At 36.5% G+C, this 24,542-nt stretch overlaps 1 protein-coding gene across 11 annotated transcripts in view; it reads left to right on the top strand.

The window, feature by feature from the left end:
- Positions 1–23,068, top strand: part of UBR5 (ubiquitin protein ligase E3 component n-recognin 5) — an 84,664-nt gene extending 61,596 nt beyond the window's left edge. For 10 of the 11 annotated variants that reach the window (XM_014879320.2, XM_014879319.2, XM_014879313.2 and 7 more), the window contains 31 exons: positions 869–1,015; positions 1,114–1,232; positions 1,330–1,456; positions 1,556–1,685; positions 1,909–2,069; positions 2,510–2,749; positions 2,902–3,025; positions 3,577–3,688; positions 4,676–4,807; positions 5,444–5,701; positions 6,042–6,310; positions 8,278–8,489; positions 8,855–9,085; positions 10,839–10,912; positions 11,495–11,667; positions 11,767–11,880; positions 12,428–12,648; positions 13,284–13,404; positions 13,510–13,608; positions 13,875–14,118; positions 14,671–14,782; positions 15,302–15,446; positions 15,741–15,871; positions 16,753–16,813; positions 17,102–17,277; positions 17,651–17,735; positions 18,633–18,788; positions 19,167–19,280; positions 20,536–20,680; positions 21,273–21,358; positions 22,448–23,068. In XM_014879320.2, coding sequence (XP_014734806.1) covers positions 869–1,015; positions 1,114–1,232; positions 1,330–1,456; positions 1,556–1,685; positions 1,909–2,069; positions 2,510–2,749; positions 2,902–3,025; positions 3,577–3,688; positions 4,676–4,807; positions 5,444–5,701; positions 6,042–6,310; positions 8,278–8,489; positions 8,855–9,085; positions 10,839–10,912; positions 11,495–11,667; positions 11,767–11,880; positions 12,428–12,648; positions 13,284–13,404; positions 13,510–13,608; positions 13,875–14,118; positions 14,671–14,782; positions 15,302–15,446; positions 15,741–15,871; positions 16,753–16,813; positions 17,102–17,277; positions 17,651–17,735; positions 18,633–18,788; positions 19,167–19,280; positions 20,536–20,680; positions 21,273–21,358; positions 22,448–22,660 — 4,732 coding nt within the window. In that variant the 3' untranslated portion in view covers positions 22,661–23,068. The remainder of the gene's footprint in view (positions 1–868; positions 1,016–1,113; positions 1,233–1,329; positions 1,457–1,555; positions 1,686–1,908; positions 2,070–2,509; positions 2,750–2,901; positions 3,026–3,576; positions 3,689–4,675; positions 4,808–5,443; positions 5,702–6,041; positions 6,311–8,277; positions 8,490–8,854; positions 9,086–10,838; positions 10,913–11,494; positions 11,668–11,766; positions 11,881–12,427; positions 12,649–13,283; positions 13,405–13,509; positions 13,609–13,874; positions 14,119–14,670; positions 14,783–15,301; positions 15,447–15,740; positions 15,872–16,752; positions 16,814–17,101; positions 17,278–17,650; positions 17,736–18,632; positions 18,789–19,166; positions 19,281–20,535; positions 20,681–21,272; positions 21,359–22,447) is intronic. The other variant, XM_088155128.1, reaches the window with a different exon arrangement.
- The last annotated feature ends 1,474 nt before the right edge of the window (positions 23,069–24,542 follow it).

Genomic DNA, 24,542 nt, shown 5'->3' with positions numbered 1-24,542 from the left:
TATTTTGTGTTTTCCTTTGTTTACTGATACTTAATAAATTTTTTCATTGTTTGAAGTGTCCCAAACTTAGAGGACAGAAGATTAATGAAATAGTTTTGTGTCTACTGTATGAGATTTATCTAATAGGTCAGAATTGAAAGAGTAACCGGAAGTGATTTCGTACTTTCCACTTCATAGTATTTAGAGTGAATGAATAATTCTCAAAGTGCATAATATTGTGAGAACAGTATATATAAATAATACTGAGTTTCATTTTGGGTGCCCCTCAGAGTTTTATGAATCCTGATGACAGATCATTCTTCTGACTTTTTAGAAAGATATATAAGATATTCATCTTTTAAAAATCAATTGTATCAAAGAGAAAAGTGAGCAAACACTCAAGAAATCTCAGATCAACAAAGCTTTGAAGCTGCAAGTGTTCTGTGCTGCTGTTACAGGATGTAAAAGTTACAGAATTAATTCCTAACTATAGTAAGCTAACAAATACAATTATAAAGATATTCTCAGCACCGTAACAGTTACTGAGATTTTACTGCATGTTATGAGTATTTTCAGTTTAACTTTCTTGGATGGAGGCTGTTTTAGGGAAGAATAAATGATCTTGAATGAGTTTCACTAAGACAGTATGAAAGGATCTATAGTGAAACTCTCTCCTTAAGATGAGTGTAGAAAACATGGATGACAAATGTCTCATGCTGCACATAAAAAACCTGTATTTCTCTTTTTTAAGCTAGGTTTTAGCTAACTATCAGGAACAAAAAACTACAGAAGGAATCTTAAGCATGTATGCTAACACCCTCAGCTTATGTAGAAAAGATTTGGTATGTTACTGAGCAGTGTTGCAGTTCACCTTTTCTATTTCTTGTAGGCTCAAACGAACATCCCCAACAGCCTACTGTGATTGCTGGGAAAAGTGCAAGTGTAAAACACTAATTGCTGGACAAAAGTCTGCTCGCCTTGATCTCCTTTACCGCCTGCTTACTACCACAAATCTTGTTACCATGCCAAATAGCAGGCAAGTTCATATTAGCATTGACTAGGGCAGAATTTTTAAAATTATTTTGTAAATATATGTGATGTATTGTCTTTCCACTAAAATTTTTTTCATTACAGGGGAGAACATCTGCTGTTGTTTTTAGTACAGACAGTTGCTAGGCAAACTGTAGAACACTGCCAGTACAGACCACCTAGAATCAGGGAAGATCGTAATCGTAAAACTGCAAATCCTGAAGGTAAGAGCTGTTTCAGTGAAATAAATGGCAAATTTCATATTTCAGTACCTCTTCCTTATGCTTTTTTTTAATATTTGTTTTGTTTTTGTATTTCTAGATTCTGATATGCCTGATCATGATTTAGAACCTCCTCGTTTTGCCCAGCTAGCACTGGAGCGTGTTTTACAAGACTGGAACGCACTGAAGTCCATGATCATGTTTGGCTCCCAGGAAAATAAAGACCCGTGTGTATCTACACATAGTTGTTGATGTAAAGTTTGATCTGATATTTGACACCTGCTGACTTACATAAATTTATTTCCTTTATTTTTGTTTTTTCCAAGTCTTAGTGCAAGCAGTAGAATAGGTCATCTTTTGCCTGAAGAGCAAGTTTACCTTAATCAGCAAAGTGGAACTATTCGCTTGGACTGTTTTACACACTGCCTTATTGTCAAATGTACAGCAGACATTTTGGTAAGCACTCAGCCATGTTTTACATAGGTTTTCTGAATAATATGATATTATAAGGTATCTCAGGTCATATGCTTGGAAACTAATTTGAAAGTAACTTCAAGTTAATCTTGGTTTTATGAATGTATATTGCTATGACTGTGATCTCCCTTTGAGTCCTAATCTCTCTTATTTCATGCTTCAAGATTGCATGCAGTTAATGAATTATAATGACCTCTTTCTTCAGCTGTTAGATACTTTGCTGGGTACTCTGGTAAAGGAATTACAAAACAAGTATACGCCAGGACGCAGAGAAGAAGCTATTGCTGTTACAATGAGATTCCTGCGTTCTGTGGCAAGAGTGTTTGTCATTCTTAGTGTGGAGATGGCTTCCTCCAAAAAGAAAAAGTAAGTGGTGAAGATGTGTGTTGATTGTGGTGTTTTTTTCATTTATTTAATTTTTTTCCTTATAAAGTGAGTTTATAAAGATCAACAATAGACAGAAACATCTGAATTATTTTGTATTCTGTAGACAGATTTGGAAAGATGCACAGTAGCTGCTGGTATGTCATGTAACTTCTTATTAGGGTTTTTTAAACATATTAAAATTACAGTGTATGGTTGTTTGTCAGTAGTCGATTCAGATATCAAGCCTTAGTCTTTAATTATTGAATGATAAATGTTTTTCACTGACTTGAATAAGTGCATATTGTTTCTATACATGCAAATGCATGCATCTCTTAAAGATTATTTTTTGAGAAAAAAATTAGGACAATTAATATTACCATGAAGTTTTTTGGGGAAAAAAATATGTATTTGACATTTATCTTTCTGTATTTTTCCTCCAGCAATTTTATTCCACAGCCAATTGGAAAATGTAAACGTGTATTCCAGGCATTATTGCCCTATGCTGTTGAAGAGTTGTGCAATGTAGCAGAATCTCTAATTATTCCAGTCAGGATGGGAATTGCACGTCCTACAGCACCCTTTACCCTTGCTAGCACTAGTATAGATGCCATGCAGGGAAGTGAAGAACTGTTTTCTGTGGAGCCTCTGCCACCTAGACCATCATCTGACCAGTCTAGCAGGTAAAACTTGTTAAAGCTTACTATCTGATCTTTTTAAATACTTCTTAAAGGTGGTTTTATTTTGGAGTTTTTGTTAGCTTGCCATTAAGTGATATCCAGAGCTCCAAATCTACTTTTTTTGAGGATTTATTTTTATATATTTTTCTTTTAAGTTCTAGTCAATCTCAGTCATCTTACATAATAAGGAACCCTCAGCAAAGACGAATCAGCCAGTCACAGCCAGTTCGTGGCAGGGATGAAGAACAAGATGATATCGTTTCAGCTGATGTAGAAGAGGTCAGTTTTCTTTTTTGTTTTTTCTTCTCAGTATGGCACACCTAATGTATTTGCCCATGCTTTAACATCTGAACCTGAAATCCATGCATCTGATTTGAAAATGATGTTAGGTAGTACTACATGAAATCTTATCGTGCAGTAAGCATTTTTATTAGAACTTTATAATTGTTGTTTTCTATTTTATTTTTCCCTGTTAAAAATGTTTTAAAGTCTTTCAGCACATGGCAGGTTCTGTTACAAAGCTAGAGGGTTTTTCAGCAGATGATACCTCTTCAGTATTTAGGAGCTAATTATTGGTTTTGTAGACAATTTTATCCTTATAGCATTAAAAACTAATGTCCGAGGCTGTTTTATTTGTGTATGTGATTTTTTTTCCCCTGCAACACTATAAACTATATAGCCATGTACAGTAACTACTGTGGCTGTAAATTAATTTTTTGTTCACATCTGTTCAATTTTGAAGTAATCTTTCTAATATGCACTCTGATTTGGAAAACACGTAGATTCTCTTATATTGAAGAGTCTGGCCTAATATTACAAACTCTTTCCAGGTTGAGGTGGTTGAGGGGGTGGCTGGTGAGGAAGACCATCATGATGAACAGGAAGAACATGGTGAAGAAAATGCTGAAGCAGAAGGGCAGCATGATGAGCATGATGAGGATGGTATGTATAATGTACAGCCTGCACATTTACTGGTTGAGTGAGAAAACTATGCATCAAAAAGAAAAGCATCTTTAGAGCCACCAGTGATAATCTTATAGAAGGAGATGTGTAAAATTAGAGATAACATGTAGTAGTCAAATACATTAAGTTTTTCTGGTTGAGGAGAAATTACTAAGTTCTGAAAGGTAGCAGATGTCATTATATTCTTGGTTAACAATGTATTTTACCTTTTGTATTTGCTACTGTAAAATATTGTTGAGGGTTGGGCCAGTGTCAAGCCAGGAAAATGGTAGATGTGTTCTCAAATGCGATTTGAATCTTGGCAAGCTACTTCTCAAACTAATGACAAGATACTAAATTATAGTTCAGTATTTTGTAGACACAATCGATCAATCCTGTATGAAAATCTTTGAAATTAATATGACTTGTCTGGTATTACTTAGTTTGGGATTAGATGACTCAAAGCTATGATTTTAAAAAAAGTTATCTTTCTGACTGCTTTGTGTTTCCAGTCAATCAATTTACAGTACAGTAAATGTTTACTGATTTGCTGAATATTCAAACATTTCATTCATAAAGCTTAAAACTGGAATAGAACCTGTATATTTATTAAAGTTTTTTTTAAGTTTTCAAGTATGCATTAAATACTAGTTGACACAGCATATGGTAAATTGTCCTAGTACATGTCTATAAAGAGTTATGGAGTCTTTTGGCTGGAGCGACTTATTTTGAATCCTAAAAGCGTTTATTTTCACTGTGTGTTGAATGTACAATGCAGAATGAGAGTGGGTGGCTAATTGCTGGAAAATAAGAAAACATGCTCCTGGTGTTGTTGGGTGTCTGCACTGCTTTTATGACCCTCCTGCATATCCATTAACTTCTGCTCTAGTAAGAATGTCTGGCGTTTGTTTCTGTCTTACTTGAATCACTACAGTAATTATAATTTTGTCTTCTAAACATGAGATATTTTGTCCACTGTTTTTATAGGCAGTGATATGGAGTTGGATTTGCTAGCTGCTGCTGAAACAGAAAGTGACAGTGAGAGTAACCACAGTAACCAGGACAATGCCAGTGGGCGCAGAAGCGTTGTCACTGCAGCTACTGCTGGGTCAGAAGCAGGTACACCACATCTTTTTGGGTCTAATCTAGCTGGTAAAACTTAGATACTAGGAGTAAGTACCCTCCTCCTTCTCCAGATTTCCTGTTTTTCCTTTGCTCTAATAGTAAGGTATTGTGCAGACTCTTTGGACAAGGAAATGCATTAAGATGTGACCTACATTTTTCACTCTTACGGAGCATCTGCATGTGTTAGAAATGACCTTGTGCTCTTGTGTAGTGAAGTGAAATGTTCTCACATAATTTTAAGTGTAGAAGTTTAAAACAATCATTTATGGTTTAAATCAATACACAAAACCTGAGCACTCATTGTACAGGTTTTTGAGAACAACTGCCTTACTATCCAATTTGGAAACGTAATTTTTAGAATTCTTTTCCTAGGGGTAGAATCAGTAAAGAATTTTTAATCAAATTACTTCGTGATTTATATTTTGAAGTGTAAGTAATCATACTGCTTTTTCATTACACCTGTGGAGAATTAGCAGTATGTTATAAGGATAATTTATTGAACATTTTCAATAGTTGTACTTGAACCTTTTTAGTATAGTGTAGTCTCTCATGGAAGAAATCTGCTATGCAAGATACATATATACATGCACAGGTGTGGAGCTGTCAGTTATTGCTTATTTTTCTCAACAGGAGCTAGCAGTGTTCCAGCATTTTTTTCTGAAGATGACTCTCAATCGAATGATTCCAGTGACTCTGATAGCAGCAGCAGTCAGAGTGATGACATAGAGCAGGAGACCTTCATGCTTGATGAGCCTCTGGAGCGAACCACAAATAGCTCCCATGCCAATGGTGCTGCCCAGGCTCCCCGTTCCATGCAGTGGGCTGTACGGAATACCCAAAACCAGAGGACTACCAGCACAGCTCCCTCTAGTACGTCAACCCCAGCAGGCAAGTCTGAGTGAATTGCATGCATGAATGCCCGCTAGCTCTGGCTTTGTTCCTTCCTCTGCTTTTGTTTATTCTCTTAAGGATGAAACCTGAACTCTTTGTCACAGTGCTGACCTACCTTGACTGTTCAAGTTCTAGTTTTGAATTTAAAGGAAAAGATTTATTGCAGTTAAGATCTGAGTATGCTTACTGTAGTTAGTAATTATTTGCTAGTTGCAGTTGTGATGCCAGTAATATTTACAAGTTCATTTCTGTAAATCTTCACGAAGTCAATCCATATACAAACGACATATCAAAGATTAAATTAGTTCATTAATGTCATCTCTTCTTTTGTGTTTAGCAAGTTCAGCGGGCTTGATTTATATTGATCCCTCAAACCTACGTCGGAGTGGTACCATCAGTACGAGTGCTGCAGCAGCTGCTGCAGCACTTGAAGCCAGCAATGCAAGCAGCTATTTAACATCTGCAAGCAGCTTAGCAAGAGCATACAGTATTGTGATAAGGCAGATATCTGACCTGATGGGTCTGATTCCCAAATACAATCACTTAGTATACTCCCAGATCCCTGCTGCGGTGAAGCTGACTTATCAAGATGCAGTTAACTTGCAGGTAAGAACATGGAAATTTTCATAGAAAAACATAATTTCAGTACAGCTGGCATTTTCTAGGTAAAATTATAGAATTGTTGAGATTGAATGTGACTTCTGCATATTGGCTAGTCTAAATTTCTTTGAGGGTCAGGCTGCTCAGGATTGTATGGTTAGGTTTTGAATATCTCCAAGGATGGAGATTCCACAGGTGCTCTGAACAACCTGCTAAATAGCTCTCACAATGAAAGAGGATTTTTCTTGAGTTTAAAGGGACTTAGCAAGGATTTCAATTTGTACCTGTTGCCCAATTTGTACCCTGTTATTCACGGGGTATCACTAAGAAGGTCTGGCTTTGTATACTTCATACCTTTTTATCAGGTATTTGTACACACTAATAAGATCCTCCTGAGTTTGTTTCTTCAGTCTAAAGTGTCCCAGCATTCTCAGCCTCTTATGTAAAGAGAGAGTGTGGGCTAGAGTAACTGGTTACTTACTTCATTAAATTGGTAGTATTTAATATACATATATTCTTTAAAAAAAAACCCTTAAGTTGATTTTTTTTAAACAATGTCTAACTGGTACATAATTAGTTAAGTCAGAATTGACTAGGGATTTCTGCTAGACATCTATTGCCATATTCAATTTGACATGAACTATTGAGTCTATATAAGAAGAAAGTTAGTAAGGGCCAAGTAATTTAATGAGATAAAAGATTTGTACAGGTAAATGTACTGTTCACTGTCCCTTCCTTCAGGGACATGGTCATCCTTCCCATGTTATGCATATATTTTTTATACAGTGCTCTTGTCTGTTTTTTAAAGTTTATGTAAAATGCATCTGTAGAGAAAATATGTGTCAGACAGCAGTCTTCCCCTTCATGTATAGACATTAGTTTCAGAGACTGACAAGGCAGGAGGGATTCCAGAGTGTTCAGAAAGTATGTATCAACTTATACCTGGGCATAGTGTATAGGATAAAATGATATGTACTGAATTTAGTACAGAAGTCAGCTGTCAGAATAACTCAGCTGCTCTGTGGAGGCAGGAAATCAAGGGATGCTGTTTTCTGTTAGTAGTGCTGTGTAGGGATGTGGAAACCTGCTGACAGTATATTTACTTGTAATTGAGCCACATGGCTCTGCACAGTGTGATGGAAGGAAAAGACTTCTGATTTGGGAGAGAAAGGTTAGAAAGCTATTTTGGGATCAAACACTGGGATAAACAAACAGGAAAAGAAATAAGAGTGTAGTTTTGTTATGGAGGAGACTAAAATAATTTTCTGTTCAGGAGATTCTTAACAGGAAAAATGAAGAAGAGATCTGTCCAGCTGAGGCAGCAAAGCTGAACAGTGGAGGTTTTGTTAGGACACAGAAATGGGGTTTACAAGGCATTTTGTTAGTGCATTAGAAGTGTGAGGGATGTTTTTGAAGACCAGAATGCAGAGGAATGAAGAAAGCAGACTGATGTTGGATCAAAAAATCCCAACAAGTCAATGGAGTTTGCAGATGGCAAGAAAAGCAAGCTGCAGAGCCAGTAGTGGGAACAGGTGAAGCAAAGATGAGACGAGGAGGTGAGACTTGTATGCAGACATAGTTCTCTGTGCAAGTCTTAACTTTGTTGTCTTCACTGAGTAATTTGCAAGGGGTGAAGAATGGTGAAAGATCTGGCTGAAGAATTGCACAGCAGGATAAGGGCTATTAGAGCTGATAGAAAGTCAGGGATTAAGCTAGAATCACCAAGTTGTGAGCACCTGGGAGACACTGAGTGGTCATAAGGGGAGGAGTAGAAGAGATGCCCAAAAGAGAGAGAGAGATGGTGAGAACGCTTTATAGATATTAAAGTATTAAGTGATGAGAGCTGCGTACCACCATGGTAAATCAGCATTCTCAATGATCCGAAACTGATCATTGGTAGGGGATCAGGAAGATTTCATTCTCGTCATCTACTTCTATTGTTTGCAAAACCAGTTAAATCTCATTTTCTGTAGAATTACGTGGAAGAAAAGCTTATTCCTACTTGGAATTGGATGGTCAGTATCATGGACTCTACTGAAGCTCAGCTGCGTTATGGTTCAGCATTATCATCTGCTGGTGATCCTGGGCATCCAAATCATCCTCTCCATGCTTCTCAGAACTCAGCTAGAAGGGAAAGGATGACAGCCCGTGAGGAAGCCAGCTTGAGAACACTTGAGGGAAGAAGGTATGAAAATAGTTTGATTACTGCATGCAGTATGAATTATCAGTTTTATAGTCAAATCTTATTCACAGACATCTTAGGAATCTAATTTTGCAGCAGTGGAATGTTAGTGTTTTGATTTAAGTTGTTTTCCCGTGCTGTTGCTACTATTTGGTTTACTCTGACACACTAGATTCATCTTGAGCATTAACTGTTTACAATGTACTGCATCTGAACTGCCTGTTCTATGCTTGTAGCTTGTTATCACTATTTTTGTGTGGAGTTCACTGAGGTTTTACATCCAGATTTCAAATATAAGGCTCATAAATAAAGTGTGTGTTCTCCTGTGATGCCTGATGTCTCTGTGTTCAATCCTTTTCCTTCACTAGACGTGCCACTTTACTCAGTGCCCGTCAGGGAATGATGTCAGCACGTGGTGATTTCCTGAACTACGCACTGTCCTTGATGCGTTCTCACAACGACGAGCACTCGGATGTTCTTCCTGTTCTGGATGTCTGCTCACTAAAGCACGTGGCTTATGTTTTTCAAGCCCTTATTTACTGGATTAAAGCAATGAATCAACAAACAACGTTGGATACACCTCAGCTGGAAAGGAAAAGGTATTGAGGTTGACTCCTAGAAACAAAACTGAAGTAAAAGTTGAATAAGCTCTTTTTTTTCAGTCATTGGCATTGTTCCTCAGTAACTTTTGTAAATATATGCATTAATCTGTATGTATGTGTGTGGGTGTGTGTAGTAACATACATATTATAAAAAGAATTTCTCTGATGGTTTATAATGTACCTGTGCTTGATAAGCCTGTTGCAGTACTCTGTTCACTTATTTTTATGCTGTAAAATGTTTTCTTATTGTTGAAACTTGAGTTGGATTTTAACTCTGTAGCAGAGCCGCTAAAAGACACACTCAGGACTGTTTATCAGTTAATGACGAGAGACATGCACTTGACATGATTACAACTTACTTATCTGTCAAACATGTTAGAGATGACATTGGAGAAAATGTCATTGTTTGATATAATGGACTTTGTGGTTTTGTTTTCCATTTGGTTATGTGCATTTGAGACTCACCTGATACTTAAAGCACAGCAGGGAGATCAGTAGCTGAAAATCCTTGAGTTGAAAAACTGCTGTTTCAACTATGGCATTTATTAATTTTTAAGATGTTTTAGGATTTCTTTTTATATTTTTTTCATTTCAAATGCCAATTAATGCTAATAGAAATGTCCACATATTGGTAGTCTACACCATCTGTTCTTATTTCTTATTAAGTTTTTAGGTAATGTTCTCAAGCAGTCCTAGTCACCAGTTAAATGCAGATCTTTGCTCCTTTCTGCTCCAAATTTTCAATACTGCAGGTCAAGCTTAACTTTCGATTTTCTCTACAAATTTAGTAACTGTAAAATATGAGATATTGATATTTTAGATATATATTGGACTGCTACTTCAGTTGCAATACTACGTTCTGTTTATCTTGGTAATGTAAGGTTTGTTATGACCTCAAAGGTGTACCAGAGGAGGGGGGGTGTTATCAACAGTAGTTTCCTCAGAAGTAAGAATGATATAACGCAATAATCAACTTCTTGCAGTGTCTGACTTGAGTAGTTATAGCCACAGCTTTAGCCCTTTTCCAGGCAATAACATAGTTCCAGAAACTGCTTTTTAAAAAAAAATTCGCATAGGGAAATCTGTCAGATAACTAACTGTTCATTAAAGAATTGTGAAATTTGCATGAAATGCATTTAAAACTATGAAGGCCTAGACCTTTGGAATTAAAACTGAGTGGTTCAAACAGTTGCTTCTGTTAGATGACATAGTAATAGACTGAGTGAACTTTTATCAGTCTTCATCTGGTTTCAGAACATGTTTCCCAATACATAAACTGCCAGAAGTGAATACTAATCAAAGTTCTTGACAGAACAGTACTATAATACAGTGAAATCAAGGTTTTTAATGTGCAGCTTGCAGACTTACCTTCTGAAATTACATCAGTGAGATTATTTTTAAATTTTGGAATAGTATTCACTTGCATATTTCTTCCACTAATGCAGGGTTCCTAGGATTTTATATTGATACAGCATTTAAAACCAAGCACTACTGCCCAAAGCTGTAACTTTAAAAACCAAAATTGGTAGGTGGCCAAATGGCTCTAAGGGTAACTTTGTGATTGATGTAGTGAGTATGGAATGAGAAGTTCTCTACAGTGCTTCAGATTGAGTTTTATTTTTGTTACGTATAACTCTTAAGTACGCTTCCTGATTATGCTACAGATATAGATGTTTTGCATAATAATTTCTTCAAGATGATTGACTCTTTTTTTCTTTTCTTTTGTTGTTGTTTTGGGTGTTTTGTTAAGAACTCGGGAGCTTTTGGAACTGGGTCTTGACAACGAAGATTCTGAACATGAAAATGATGATGATACCAATCAAAGTTAGTATACAAAAATTGACATAGCATACCAAAATGCCAGACTTCCTTAGTGCTTTTACTCCTTCAGCTAGCTGAGACTTTGAATAAATTTTGCTGCTTGTATATGTAAAGTTTGATTTTGGTAAGATTTTCTTAGCATTGTTACTTTACCAAGTTTCTTCTGCCATTGCCTATTTCATTGCCTCTCATTTTGGGGCTGTCCTCTCATCTCTTTTCTCACTAAACTGCAGCATTTCTGCTCTTACCTACCATTCTACATTAAAATTTGAATCCTAGTTAAACTGATTTTTTGGATCTGATGAAATTGTGCTGAAAATGGAACACTACATACAATGTGGGAGTGCCTGTTCAGTAAAACTAGGTATCGTTAAAAAGAATAAAAATTATAACTAAGCAAATTAATAAGGATGCAAATTAATAAGGATAATACAGCATTTGCAGAAACATCCTGTAGAAGTATTAAATTTGCAGAGATTCTCCTTTAGTCAGGTAGCTCAGAGTGAGGAAAGATAATAATTTTTGACATTTTATATCCTTTGCTTTTATAACTGTGAAGACTGATTTGAAATCTCTGATATTTAGGTGCTACACTCAACGACAAAGATGATGACACCCTCCCAGCAGAGACTGGCCAAAACCATCCATTTTTCAGACGGTCAGACTCCATGACGTTCCTTGGCTGCATTCCACCCAATCCTTTCGAGGTTCCTCTGGCAGAGGCCATCCCCTTGGCAGACCAGCCACATCTATTACAGGTGACATCAGAGAGGGTGTTCTGGAAGAAAATTGCAGTTTGCTTTTTCATTCCTCACCGAAGTATATTATTGACCCAGAACACTTTTGTTGCTTTTCAGCCAAATGCTCGCAAAGAAGATCTGTTTGGCCGACCCAGTCAGGGTCTGTACTCATCTTCTGCCAACAGTGGCAAGTGCTTAGTGGAAGTTACAGTGGATAGAAACTGCCTCGAGGTAAATGTTGAGTTTTATGATTTGAAACAATATGGTCATTTAAACTAGAACCTTCATTCCTTAAAAAGACACTTTAATGTTTTTAGGGGGAATTTTATGTAGTTTTAGAATGATAATTTGAAAACCTGGTGCCTGTGAAAACTTGAGATCTTTATGAAAAGTATGCTTAATGTCGAAACTTGATGATTATTGATTTATAGCAGCTTTCAGGTAATATTATTAAATGTAGCAGTACAATTCTGAGTTAATTTTGGAATGCTAATTATAGAATTACTTTTGATAAAAAGATTTAACTCTTCCTATAGTCCAGTAGATTTGACTTGCCTTCAGACTGAACATTAATTGGCAAGCATATGAAATGCAAACATACAGTGGGGAAAATAATATTTTTTCTATATTTCTTGAAATGATTGAGGGCAGTGTTTTGTAACAGGTCAATTACAGTGTTTGCTTCTGTGTGATTTAAAATATACATCTATGAATATATGTACTGAAAAAGCATTCTTGGCTGCTTTGAAAGTGCAATTAAATTTTACTTCTCCTTCAGGTTCTTCCAACTAAAATGTCTTATGCAGCCAACTTGAAAAATGTTATGAGCATGCAAAATCGGCAAAAGAAGGAAGGTGAAGAACAAAATGTGCCAACAGAAGAATCTGAGAGTTCAAAACCAGGGCCTTCAGCTCACGATCTTGCAGCACAACTGAAAAGCAGCTTGTTGGCAGAGATAGGATTGACAGAAAGTGAAGGGCCACCCCTCACATCTTTCAGGTAGCTGAGTTAAAAATTACCCTTTGAAATGTTGTTGCTGAATATTACTACTGAAATATTACTGATAAATGGGTGTTTGGGACTCTGGAAAGTCTTTAAATTAAAATGGGTAGCCTAATTTAGTTTGCATTTCTAGTTTGTGATTAGTAGCTTCTAAAGTGAATAGTTCAAGAGTCTTCAAAGAGGTCTGTGCAAACTGTAGACAAAGTCCTTTACTCCCTGACTTCCTGTTGCAGACCTACTGTGATGTGCTGGGTAGCCAAGCCGAATAGTTGAAATCAACAGCTTGCCATCTATGTCTGGTGGTGCTGCCCACACTTAATGTGGCTATGGAGTGAACTGCCCTCCTTTCAAATTACAGCTATTTTAAAAGAAATCAAGTTCTTGGTTGATGGGAGAGTAACAGTGAATTCCACATAGCAGCAGAAGTTACATGTTTTGGAGTAATTACCCTTTGGAAGCAAGACTAAGCAGCTTCACGTGCTTTTGTCCACAGACTTAGTGTACTGTGTCATTTTTTATAGGAATAAAAAACTTAGTTAAAGGCAGAGGGTAAGAAAAAGCCGAAGTACACAAAATTAGTCTGAAATTTAACTTGATTCCACATATCTGTCACTTTTTCTTCTTTCTGTCAGGCCGCAGTGTAGCTTCATGGGCATGGTTATTTCTCATGACATGTTGCTGGGGCGTTGGCGCCTTTCTTTGGAGTTGTTTGGTAGAGTATTCATGGAAGATGTTGGAGCAGAGCCGGGATCGGTATGTATTTCTCAGTGTAAGGACATTTCCTCTTACAAATAAATTGTGATTCCCTCTGATTATTCTGATTTTGGGGTTTGTGTTTGTTTCTTTTAATTATTTTAGATCTTGACTGAATTAGGTGGCTTTGAAGTAAAGGAATCAAAATTCCGCAGGGAGATGGAAAAACTTAGAAACCAGCAATCAAGGGATTTAACACTGGAGGTAAAAAATGTTAGTTTACCTTTGAATAAACTTTAATTAAAAGTTGAATTATTACAGTAACTTGATAGGAGAAGTTGAATTTCATAGTCTGCAAGCAGGTGTCTTAAATCATACTTAGTGACTTACGTTGCAATTACTCTGTAGTTTTTCCCAGTCTGATTGGTATTTTTTGAATCTGTGCAGCAGTATCCAGAAATCATTTGTGAAGCTGAAAGTCTCTCAGTATGATAATTGGTAAAGAAAGAATTTTTTGTATTTTTTACTAGGTTGATCGAGACAGAGACCTTCTAATTCAGCAGACCATGAGGCAGCTCAACAATCATTTTGGTCGCAGGTGTGCTACCACTCCAATGGCTGTACACAGAGTGAAAGTTACTTTTAAGGATGAGCCCGGAGAAGGCAGTGGTGTAGCACGAAGCTTTTATACTGCTATTGCACAGGCTTTTCTGTCAAATGAGAAACTGCCAAATCTGGATTGCATTCAGAATGCCAACAAGGGTACCCATACAAGTAAGTGATGCACAGAAGCTAATGTACAGAAAATATTCATAAAAACCTTGGGTGCTTTTGTTAATAGAAGTACTTGGTCTTGTGCCAGAGACATCTCTTGTTAGCTTAGCCCAGAATCCATAAAAATTATGTGTTAGTTCTCTGGAGCAAGGAAATGGCTTCCCCATGCCACGTTTTCAGAAACAGGAGCTTCTTGTTTTTCTCGCAACAAGGATCTGCTTTACATGTGCTCAGATTTTTTGAGCATCCTTCTCTTGAGCAGGTAATAATTGTCAAGATTTTAGGTATTAAGAGTTTATACATTTTAATATGGCTGCTCCATCTGACTTGCCACAAATACATTTTAATGTTTTTGAAAGTATATATGAACTCTTGAAATACTTTGCCATTTTTAAGTTGGTACAAACACTTCAGTAGCACTTTCTTAAGTGAAGTGGTTCTTTCTCATTGATGTCTTTCAAGCTCTTCCAAAACTTAGACTTCTTTACACTGAAACTTAGGTAGGAGAGAGAAATATAAAGATGTTTAAGTTTATGTGTTTTTGCCCTTCAGGTCTGATGCAGAGATTGCGAAATAGGGGAGAGAGAGATCGGGAAAGGGAGCGAGAGAGAGAAATGCGGAGAAGTAGTGGCTTGCGAACTGGTTCTCGGAGAGACAGGGATAGGTAAGTGATAAACCTTTGACTTGATAAAGATATTTTGTCAAATAATTTCCTTGGATGTCATCAGGAAAAGATACTTCTAACACCTCCAGTTAAAGGGGTCTTTTTCAGGAAAAATTTGCAGGGTAATTTCTTGAAATTCAGTCTTTAGCTTTAATTATTTAAAGAATTACTAAGTTTACTTTAGCATTAATAGGTTATGTCTCCATCACAGGCCATCAGTCTCTTCTGTGAAAACAATAACAAAAACTTGTGTACTAGAATAAAATTGTGAGGTGGTTTAGAAACAACAATGCCATTGGTGGCATGTCTGACTGCTGTATCAAAAACAAGGGCAATACTAAAATCTCTGGTTCATTTTGATTCTCTTTCTGATTCATTCTCTTCAAGCAGCTATGAGCAACACTACTATTCCAGCAGTAAAGCTAATGCTAATTTGAATCTGTGTGCAAATAATATTATTCCAGAGGATCTTTGCATTTTTCCTCTGAAATGAGTACAAACTGCTCTGATTATCTTAAGGGACTTCAGAAGACAACTGTCCATTGACACACGGCCTTTTAGACCAGCATCAGAAGGAAATCCTAGTGATGACCCTGATCCTCTCCCAGCACACAGACAAGCCCTTGGAGAGCGGCTCTACCCTCGAGTGCAAGCAATGCAACCAGTAAGAATTCCCTAATACACTTAATGATTATTCTTGTCATCTTGTAATGTAAAAATTTATTTCCTTATCCACAATTGAAATGATTGAAACATAATTGAAAGTATTTGTACATGTGAGACTGATTTTATTTTCTTTTTAATTTTGTTAAGATTTTGTTTCTCTAGTTTATTGTTTAGCTTAGGAAGTATCTTGTTTTGTAATCTCTATTTAAAATACCAAAACTTTCATAAGATCATATTTGAAAATGAGAGAACTGGAGGAGAATAGTAAGACCTATCACTCCTTTATCCCCAGGCATTTGCAAGTAAAATCACAGGAATGTTGTTGGAATTGTCGCCTGCTCAGCTGCTTCTGTTACTAGCTAGTGAAGATTCCCTTAGAGCAAGAGTTGATGAAGCAATGGAACTCATTATTGCACATGGCAGGTAAAGTATCAAAAGTGAGAATTGATTTTGTGGCCAAAGAACTTGTACTGTTCTACATCTAACTCCAATATAGGCGTCTTATTCCTTGATAGTCTAGATATTTTTCTTTGGACAAGTAACCTTTTGGCTTTGGTTTAATCTATTCTGACTGGTTTCAGAATATGACAGTTCCTTATTGAGAGCAGCCCTGCTGAGAAGGACTTGATAGGTGCTGGTGGATGAGAAACTGGACATGAGCTGGCAATGTGCCAGATGTGTTCTGGGCTACACCAAAAACAGTGTGGCCAGCAGGTTGAGGGAGAGGATTCTGCTCCTCTGGTGAGACCCCCACCTGCAGTGCTGCATCCAGTTCTAGGGTCCCCAGCACAGGAAGGATATGGACCTGTTGGAGCAAGACCAGAGGAGGTCACCAAGATGGTCAGAGGAATGGAGTACCTGTCTTATGAAAAAAGGATGAGAGAATTGGAGTTGTTGAGCGTGGAAAAGAGAAAGCTTATGGGTGAACTAAGTGTGACTTTCCAGTCCCTGAAGGGAGCCAGCAAAAAGATGGAGAGGGACTTTATACAAGAGCTTGTAGTAACAATTCAAGGGGAATGGCTTCAAACTGAGAGTAGGTTTAGATTAGATAACAAGAAGAAATTCTTTACTGTGAGGATAGTAAAGCACTGGAACAGGTTACCCAGAGAAGCTGTAGATCCCTGAAGGCGTTCAAGGCCAGGTTGATGGGGCTCTGAGCACCTTGGTCTAGAGGAAAGTGTCCCTGTCCACAGAAATGGGGTTGGAATGATGATCTTCAAGGTCCCTTTCTAACCCAAACCATTCTATCATTCTGTGAGTCTATGATGGTGAAATTAAATCTGCCTTTTTATTCCCTTCTCAAGGGAGAATGGTGCTGACAGTATATTGGATCTTGGATTGCTAGACTCTTCAGATAAAGTGCAGGTAATGACCTGTTGCACAAAAATTATGTAAGATTCAGTTTTATCAGTTAATTTTAAAACCGGGAGCAATTGGAAGCTTTCTTTATCATGCAAGACAATGTTCTGTTTAATAATTTTCTTTTGAAAGGATTAACAGTAATTAGTCAAAAGTATACAATGTCATCATTAGAGAATATCACAGGAATTTTTAACCAATGGAACCTGAATCTTTGGGACTAGTAGCAATAGCTTGATGTGTGTCAGTAACTAGAACTAAGTGTGTTAATTGCTGTTTTGACTTTCAAAACAGGAAAATCGAAAGCGACATGGATCCAGCCGCAGTGTAGTAGATATGGAGTTGGATGATACAGATGATGGGGATGATAATGCACCGCTTTTCTACCAACCTGGAAAACGAGGTTTTTATACACCAAGACCTGGTAAAAACACAGAAGCAAGGCTGAATTGTTTCCGAAACATTGGCAGGTATGCTACCATTAACTTTTTATAGTCTGAAAAAATGTAAAAGACAATCATACACAACACATGGGAGAGTACCAATGATCCAGGCTGGACAAACAATTTTTTATTTTTTGTGGTCTCTATTTCTCACACTGAGCCTAAATAGTGGGGAATTTGCATATGTCAACTTGAGGTTTCTTTTCCTGTTAAATTTTTAAGTTTTTACCCTTCTTTTTTTAATTATGTATGTCCATGATTTTCATTTGTGACCAATAAATTTAGAAAGCTAGCTCCAGCTTAATTCTTAGAATATTTGAACTCTTAAATGTGAGTTTGTTGAAAGATCTCTAGTGTAATTTCTGCTGTACCAAAACAAACTCCAAATATATTTTTTCAGAATCCTAGGATTGTGCTTGTTGCAGAATGAACTATGTCCCATCACGTTAAATAGACATGTAATCAAAGTTCTACTTGGCAGAAAGGTAAGTTGAATATAAAAACTTAAATTTCTTGAAATTACTTATCATCTATAAAACTGTGTTTTTCCCCCAGGTACATATGTATTAATTAGCCGAGTTGATACTGGAACTGTATGGAGGTCTTTAATTTGAGGACTGTTAATTTTTTTCATTTCCTAGATTTTGAACAGAGTAGATGTAGTAGAAGTCAGGTATTTGACTAAGATGTAATGATTTGTAATAGGTTAGCTTTCAACTCTCTTCAGAAACTTCATAGTATCTCCTTTTTTTCTTCCTGAGACTCAGAAATGATAGTGTTAGACAATGCTAGGAAATAGCTTACATAAAAGCTTTTTTTTGGATATTTGAGAGAGCTCATGGAATTAATTTGTAACTAAAATTTTGTCTCAGGTGTAGGTATAATTTAATTGAGAGCAATAATTACCTAAACTTTTGACCAAAACTTCTACCCTGGCCCAGTAAAACCTGATAATGTACAGCACTTTTCATGCATTAGTCAACGGCATTGTAAGTTCTGTCTGATCCAACAAACTTAAACCAGGGTTTGTTACTGCTGGTCTTTCTTTAAATTCAGTTTTGATCACATAATCAATTATCCAACATGGTATAATCTTTAATGAAAAAGAGTTAATGGCAGAAACGACCTTTAAATACCCCTTGGTGACTTCAAGAGCAATTGTCTTGTAATTCTTCTCTTCAGGTTTTTTTTGTTGAATATGTATTCCTTCCACTATGCTAATGTACCTTCTAAAGCAGACTGAAAGTAGGAGTTTAACTGCATTTATTTCTGTGTGTTTGTATCCTTTGTTGCTAGTGCATAGATCTGGCACAGATCACATAATTTTGAACACATTCTTAAAAACACCCGTTATGTTTCAAACTTCTCTGCTATTTTTATAGGTGAACTGGCACGACTTTGCTTTTTTTGATCCAGTTATGTATGAAAGCCTTCGGCAACTCATCCTCGCTTCCCAGAGTGCAGATGCTGATGCTGTGTTTGCAGCAATGGATTTAGCCTTTGCAATAGACCTGTGTAAGGAGGAGGGTGGAGGGCAGGTAAGCATGGCTGAATCTGTGCTCTGTAGTTTTGAGTTCGACAGCTGATGCAGGTTGTAGTGTACACATAATCCATGCTCTTCTCACATGGCAGATAGAACATTTTACTCTTCCTGGAATCAGTGCAGTGTTCTTAGACACTGAAGCCTGGATTTTTTTCTTTGAAAATGATATAGAGCCTACCATAGACCCTAGCAACTGTAGTCAATCCTAGGGAATCTTTAAAACTAAGCTGTAGTAGTAAATTTTGCTTGGGTTTGGAGGTATATTAAGCAATAAATCACTCTGCAGCATACTGTGATGGTTGTAATAATCTCATTTCCTTTATATTCCTATTCTTCTCCCCCCTTTTAAATGTTCCTTATTTCTTTGCCATAGGTTGAACTTATTTCCAACGGTGTAAATATACCAGTCACTCCTCAGAATGTATATGAGTATGTCCGGAAATATGCAGAACACCGAATGTTGGTAGTAGCAGAGCAGCCTCTACATGTAAGTCTTTAGTGGTGTTTTTTTAAAAAAGAAGAAAAAAATCTGTAATACTTCAGCCAGTTAGTTATTCTCCTCATTGTGGTGTTGCTAATCAGGTTTCTTTAAAGTCTTGACAGCTTGATTAAAAGTATTTATTTTTTTTTAAATTGTATAGCTGTTTATGCAGTACTGTGAAGACCGAGTACTTTGAGTAATTTCTTTTATAGTGGGTCTCATTGGTTAAATATATATGTTCATTTCTTGAGTTCAAATGGCACAAATCCTCTTGGAACTTTGGCTTTGTATTTGGCAGATACTTTGTTCTAATAATTTATTACTTTTGATTTGTTTGCATCCTTGTTCTAAGGAAAAATCATTTATAAAACCACTTCTACTAGCCTGGCAAGAAACGTAAAAATTGACTAGAAAACCATATTAAAAATTATTTGCATTTTTTTAAGCCCTTGTCAAATAACACATATGGAATAAATGTTAGGAATTATATTTTTGTAGACAGTTGATGAAGGCCAGAGTCACATGATGCTACATCTAAATTTTATTGCTTGTGCTCATTGTGGTTTCCTGCTGCACATCTGAGATAGGGGAACAGGCTGCCAGATTACTTCTGTGCAGCTGAGGTCAAAATTCTCACAGAAAGAACATGTTCCTGGAATTAAGATACTTGATCTCCATGTCTGCATATATTAATAGTTTGACTCTTGTTTATTTTAAGAGTTGAAAACCCTTACACTTGAATTCATTTTGGAATTATCTAAAGCAACTTGATTCATAGTATTCCATTTTGAATATGGAATTTCCTTTCTTCTCAGGATGCTACTTACTTACATAGAATATAAGAGTCTGTGTGTGTGTGTAATATTTTTGAAGCAGAGTTGGTATGTGTCTAAAGAAGCAAAGTGAAATAACATGCCAGATGCGTTTTTTTAAATTCTGATCAGATTCAGCGCAGCTTAGCAAAATACCTGAACATTTTAGCATTAAAAGACTGCATGTGCTTCTGATCCTGGTGAAATACTAGCTCAAACCATTACTGCTTTCTTTTGCTCTAGTAGGTAGGGTGTAAAAAATAGTGCAGTTCCTTGTTTCAGAAGATTTGCATCTCAGATGATAAAGCTTCAAAAGAAAAGAACAGCTCAGGGAATAATGAATCTTGAGTTAAAAGGGATTTCACACGAAACTTTTCAGTAATGCATTTAAAGTCAGTCTTAAAAGTTACAGGGTTACAATTTTGTGCATTTTGTGGTTTTCATTTAAGGCAATGAGGAAGGGGCTCCTGGATGTACTTCCAAAGAACTCATTAGAAGATTTGACAGCAGAGGATTTCAGACTTTTGGTTAATGGTTGTGGTGAAGTAAATGTGCAAATGCTAATCAGCTTTACCTCTTTCAATGATGAATCAGGTATGAAATAGCTTACTTATAAATAGAGTTGCAGGGATAACTTAACATTGTTTTTTCTGTGTGGAGTAGTTACCTAGTTCAGCATTAAACTGAACTATCTCTTCAAATCTGGCATTAGTTAATACGCCAGTTATTAAAAGCTATAGTAAAGTTATTATTTGGGATTTTTTTACATTCCTTTGAAAATACTTACCTTCAGTTAAGGAAGGGTGGAGAAAGCATGTTTTCCAACTCTCTTGTTACTAGATTTTAAATACATGGATTGTATTATTGGTGTTATATCTTTCTTGTGAAAATTCTTTAGAACTATAAATTTGATGAATGCAAGTTTAATACTTCTTGCATAGTTTTTAAACTGCATTTAGCTGCAGTTGGGCCTTTTGGTAAGGAGGGAATAGAGGGAGTGGTACTGAGTTATATCAGTGTTAGCCTTGCATTCAAAGCTATTAGTTCTGAAATTACTGGTCTCCAATATCAGAACTTAATGAATGCGTTTGTCGCTGAGATCCAACTTGCAGCACACATAAAACAGGTCTCTTAATGTTACTGTCCAGTTTAGCAGCTGAATTGTATACCTTTTTATTTCACACAGGAGAAAATGCTGAGAAGCTTTTGCAATTCAAGCGTTGGTTTTGGTCCATAGTTGAGAAGATGAGCATGACAGAAAGACAAGATCTGGTAAGTTGTCCATTCCCATTGGAAACATGCAGAAGAATTGAAATAACTGGTGTCGATAGTAATCTTAACTGTGTCTGCCTGCAGAGACTTTGTGAAGAGCAGGGTAGTAGGGTTGGGTGTAAGACTGTTGGTTCTGGAAACAACGGGTGTGAATCCTAGACCTTCTTGTAACTGCCAGTAAGCGTGGTGTGTCCTTCCCTCTGTTCATAGGTCTCTTACAGAGCACAGTTTCACTCTGCACAGTTGCTCTTAAGATGAGTAACTGTGGTTTCTCATCTGTGGTGTGGGATGGTAGGGTTTTGAGGTCGAGTTCTCTTCATGGATCATCTACTCACCTGTCTTCTTTGTATCGTGAGGGCAGTATATGTGTCCTCTCTGTAAGATGTCAGTAATGATACCATATTCTTCTCAAAGCCCTTTAGGACTAACTGATGAGAAGCATGAAATAATATGATATTGTTCAGGGGATTTAATTTTAAAAACCTGCCTGTAAATTTTATTTGTTACACACTTAGTAAAACTGTTTTTAACGTCCTACTCTTGAAGGTACTGTCTCTCCCTTACAGTCTACTAAAAGGAAACAAAGTACTCTGAAAAGTGGAAACCGTAGAGCACATTTTTCAAGGAGTGTCTATGGTTACACCTTGGTGGTGACTCAGTATTTCACAACTGAGATAATAAACCAAATATTCTCTGTTGCTGCCTTTTGTCTGTACTAGTACTACATTCTGTAGTCTCTTAACTGGTTTGTGAGAGATTCCTGATTCAATTTGTATTGATGGCTATCACCGCCTTCCCAGATGGATCTGGGGACATGCTGTTTACTGAGGATTTGTGGATACAGGATAATTTTGAGTGCTGCTTTTATCAGTTTTATGAATAAGCAGTTGACAAAGGGAAGTGAAGAAGCTATTACAGAAGCAAGTAGCATGACTGTGGAGTTTAGTTTGGAATATTGAAGAGAACATAGTATGATCAAACTTGCTGTGACTGAGCAGTTCTTTTTTAATCTATCCCTGCACAAATTTGTAGGCAGTATGAATCTCAGCCTTGTAAATCATAATTTTAAATGCTGTCTTTTTTTTTCAGGTTTACTTTTGGACCTCAAGTCCATCATTGCCTGCCAGTGAGGAGGGATTCCAGCCTATGCCATCCATCACAATAAGGCCACCAGATGACCAACATCTTCCAACAGCAAACACTTGCATTTCTCGCCTTTATGTCCCACTCTATTCCTCTAAGCAGATTTTGAAACAAAAATTGTTACTCGCCATTAAGACCAAGAATTTTGGTTTTGTGTAGAGTATAAAAAGTGTGTATTGCTGTGTAATATTACTAGCTAAGTTTTGTAGATTTTTCCATTTGTCTATAAAAGTTTATGAAAGTTAATGCTGTCATACCCCTGGTGGTACTTCAAAGATTTAAATGCAAACATTCCTGTACTAAATTTGTAACATAAAGGCCTAAGGAGCACTAGCAATATGTGACTGCAACAGTTTGCTAGTTAATGACTCCTTTGCCTAACCCCAGCCAAAGATGACAGCAGAACAATATAATTTACACTGTGATTTATCTTTTTGCTGAGGGAAAATATGTAAAATGTTCTGAAAATTCACTGCTGCCTTTGTGGAAAGTGTTTCAGCAAAGGTTCTTGTATAGAGGGAGTAGGGAATTTCGAAATAAAAAATTAAGTATGTTCTGTGTTTTTAACTTTTTTTTAATGGTGTTTAATTTGTGGTTGGCTGCAGTTGTGTAGCATGTATATTGAACTTGTAAAAAGTTCCTGACAGCTCAGATCCCAGAGTTGGGATTGTTCACTTATGAAACCACTTCCATTGCAATTTTTGTTCTATTGCATTGAACTCTGGCACATCAGATACCATCACTAATATTTTGCATGTAATCTGTACCTTTAGTGGTTTTTTTTCCCTGTACATATATGATGAGGCCAATGCACAGTATTTCATGGTTCACAATCAACATTTTTGTATCCTTGTAACAGTGAACAGACAGTCAGGAGATTGTTCCACTACCAGTTCTAACCCAACACTTGTACTACATTATCTAACTATGTAAACTCAGCCTGGGCACTTTCTGGTAACTGTAAAATGTTTATAAGATCATGATTATTGAAGATACACTTTTTGGAAAACTTTAATGTTCGTGAGCTGCTTAACTTCTTTTGTATCTAGCCTTTTTTAAAGTATCTTGTTACAGTTTTTTAATAAAGAAATTACACACAAAATACCAAGTCATACTGAAGAAACAATAGTTTTTATTTATTAAGCCATTTATACTTTAGCTAACAGTGTACACTAAACATAGTTGTTCATTAAAAATCTGAATTTTGTAGCTGAAAAATTGACATGCAGAAGACATTTAGTCCACATTTTACAGTTAGCAGAGACTCCTGAAAGAAACGGGCCAGGCAACCTCTCCTTTTAAGAGAATTGGTTTGAAGGAAAAGTGGCTTGTTCTGAAAAATCTCAAGGCAATTAGGTTAGAATAAAATTCTCGAACTTCATTGTAGTGAGTTCTACTGTATGTTCACTTTTGAAGTGGTTGGTTGCTTTTGGGGAGGGCAGTCTTTGACCATAATCTAGGACTTATTTTCCCTAAGGCTTGAGAGATTTTTGAGAGTTAGGAATTGGTTAATGAAGAAAGGAACTACTTTTTCTGTGTCAAAATAAATTTATGAAACCTTAGCAGACTGAAGTATTGAGGTATAAGGGCTTTTGTGGTAGTGATGTTCTTCTTTCTTACTTCTCCAACCCCATTAGTCCATGTTGATGATTTTTTTTTCTCCCTTTTTTTTCGGGAAGAGCTGAAGTATTGTTACATCCAAATCCCAGTGGAACTCATCTTTGCCGGAGTTCTTTTGGGTTTTCCTTTCTGTCAGTTAGATTTAGGATGACTAAAAGTTACCTACATCTGATTTTCAAAAAAGCCTCTGTTTTCATCATTTATTTAGTTGCTAAAGGTATGGAGTACAGTTGATACCACAAATTCTGATCACCAGTTGCCAAACTGATGCTGAAAATCCTGTTTTCTAAATAAGGCAGACTGTTTCAGGCTTGTGTAGTTAAACTGCAGATAAATAGATATGGAATTATTTCTGCAGGTACTAACAGTTCCTCTGAATCGATCATCCTAGAAAAGGATAGTTTCAATGTACAAAGATTTG

This window comes from Sturnus vulgaris, chromosome 1 (genome assembly GCF_052056855.1).
Source record: "Sturnus vulgaris isolate bStuVul1 chromosome 1, bStuVul1.hap1, whole genome shotgun sequence".
NCBI lineage: Eukaryota > Metazoa > Chordata > Aves > Passeriformes > Sturnidae > Sturnus > Sturnus vulgaris.
Note: the sequence above shows the minus strand (reverse complement) of the source record. Positions and strands in the feature narration are given on the sequence as shown.